The 1316-nt window shown below is 45.2% G+C and overlaps 1 protein-coding gene across 1 annotated transcript in view; it reads left to right on the top strand.

Moving 5' to 3' along the window:
- Positions 1-740, top strand: part of LOC108544047 (uncharacterized) — an 11191-nt gene extending 10451 nt beyond the window's left edge. Inside the window, exon 2 of the mRNA XM_017894976.1 lies at positions 394-740. Coding sequence (XP_017750465.1) covers positions 394-580 — 187 coding nt within the window. The 3' untranslated portion in view covers positions 581-740. The remainder of the gene's footprint in view (positions 1-393) is intronic.
- Positions 741-1316: the final 576 nt, after the last annotated feature.

Raw genomic sequence — 1316 nt, 5'->3', positions numbered from 1 at the left:
AAAAAAAAAAAAAAAAAAAAAAAAATTCAAAAATTAGCTGGGCAGAGTGGCATACACTTGTAGTCTCAGCTACTCAGGAGGCCGAAGCCGGAAGATCGCTTGAGCCAAGGAGTTGAGCTATGATTGTGCCACTGCACTCCAGCCTAGGCAACAGAGCGAGACCCTGTCTCAAACAAAACATGTAACTATCAATTCTGTTCAGCTTCTTGCCACCTTACTCTTTCCATAGCATTTTCTGAAATTCAAGTCATCTCTGACAACTCTGCATTTCTCTCCTCACATCTAGTATTTGCCAATTGATAAAAAGTCTGGGAGCCTCAATGCATCTTAGATTTATTTTTGTCTGTGCAATCCCACTTAGAAACCCTAACCCATATCCTGATTTCACCTCAGAGCACAGACCTCATCCTGGATCCCACACACTGACGTGTGTCCTGATTCCAGCTCAGAGCACAGACCTCATCTTGGATCCCATACCCTGTTATGTGTCCTGATTCCAGCTCAGAGCACAGACCTCATCCTGGATCCCATACCCTGCTGTGTGTCCTGGTTCCATCTCAGAGCACAGACTTCTTCCTGACCTCAGCATCTCTCTCCAGCCTGCTCACTAAGGTGCAGTTTAAGCCGTGCTGTCCCTACCCTGGGTATTTTCCTTCTGTCAGACCCACGTACAGGCAAATTCTGTTTCTGCCCCCTTGCTATGTGTGTTGCTTAAGTGGTGGGAGGTGATGGGTTAATTTTTCCATTCATAAACTGTTGATACACCTGGTCCAAATGGATAGAACAAAATCTGGCACTTAAATAGCCAGCGCAGAGTTCGAGATACTTAGCAGGTTCTTGCTCATCACAGTCCTTCTTCCTCCTCTATTAGCTGCATATAAACTTTTAAACTTTATAGTATTTGACATTTCTCATTTTATTGTGTCTTAATCTGCCCTTCTGCCACTGAACACTGTAATAATTAATTTTCGGTGTCAACTTGACTGGGCTAAGGGATGACCTGATAGCTGGTAAAACAATAACTCCAGGTGTGTCTGCACAGTGTTTCCCAAAGAGACTGGCATTTGAATCAGACTGAGTAATGAAAATTTGCCCTCACTGATGTGGGCCGGCATTATCCAATCTGTTGAACGCCCAGAGAGAGTGAAAAGGCAGATGAAGGAGGAATTCTCTTTTCTTCTTGAGCTGGAGCACCCACCTTCTCCTGGCGTTAGACACTGGGGCTCCAGGTTCTTGCAGCTTCATACTCTGACAGTGGTCCCCCAGTTTCGTAGGCCTTCAGCCTTGGACTGAGAGTTACACCAATAGCTTCCCTG

This window comes from Rhinopithecus bieti, unplaced genomic scaffold (genome assembly GCF_001698545.2).
Source record: "Rhinopithecus bieti isolate Rb0 unplaced genomic scaffold, ASM169854v2 scaffold_26106, whole genome shotgun sequence".
In the NCBI taxonomy this organism is placed as follows: domain Eukaryota; kingdom Metazoa; phylum Chordata; class Mammalia; order Primates; family Cercopithecidae; genus Rhinopithecus; species Rhinopithecus bieti.
The sequence above is the reverse complement of the archived record's forward strand: the minus strand, read 5'-3'. Positions and strand labels throughout refer to the sequence as shown.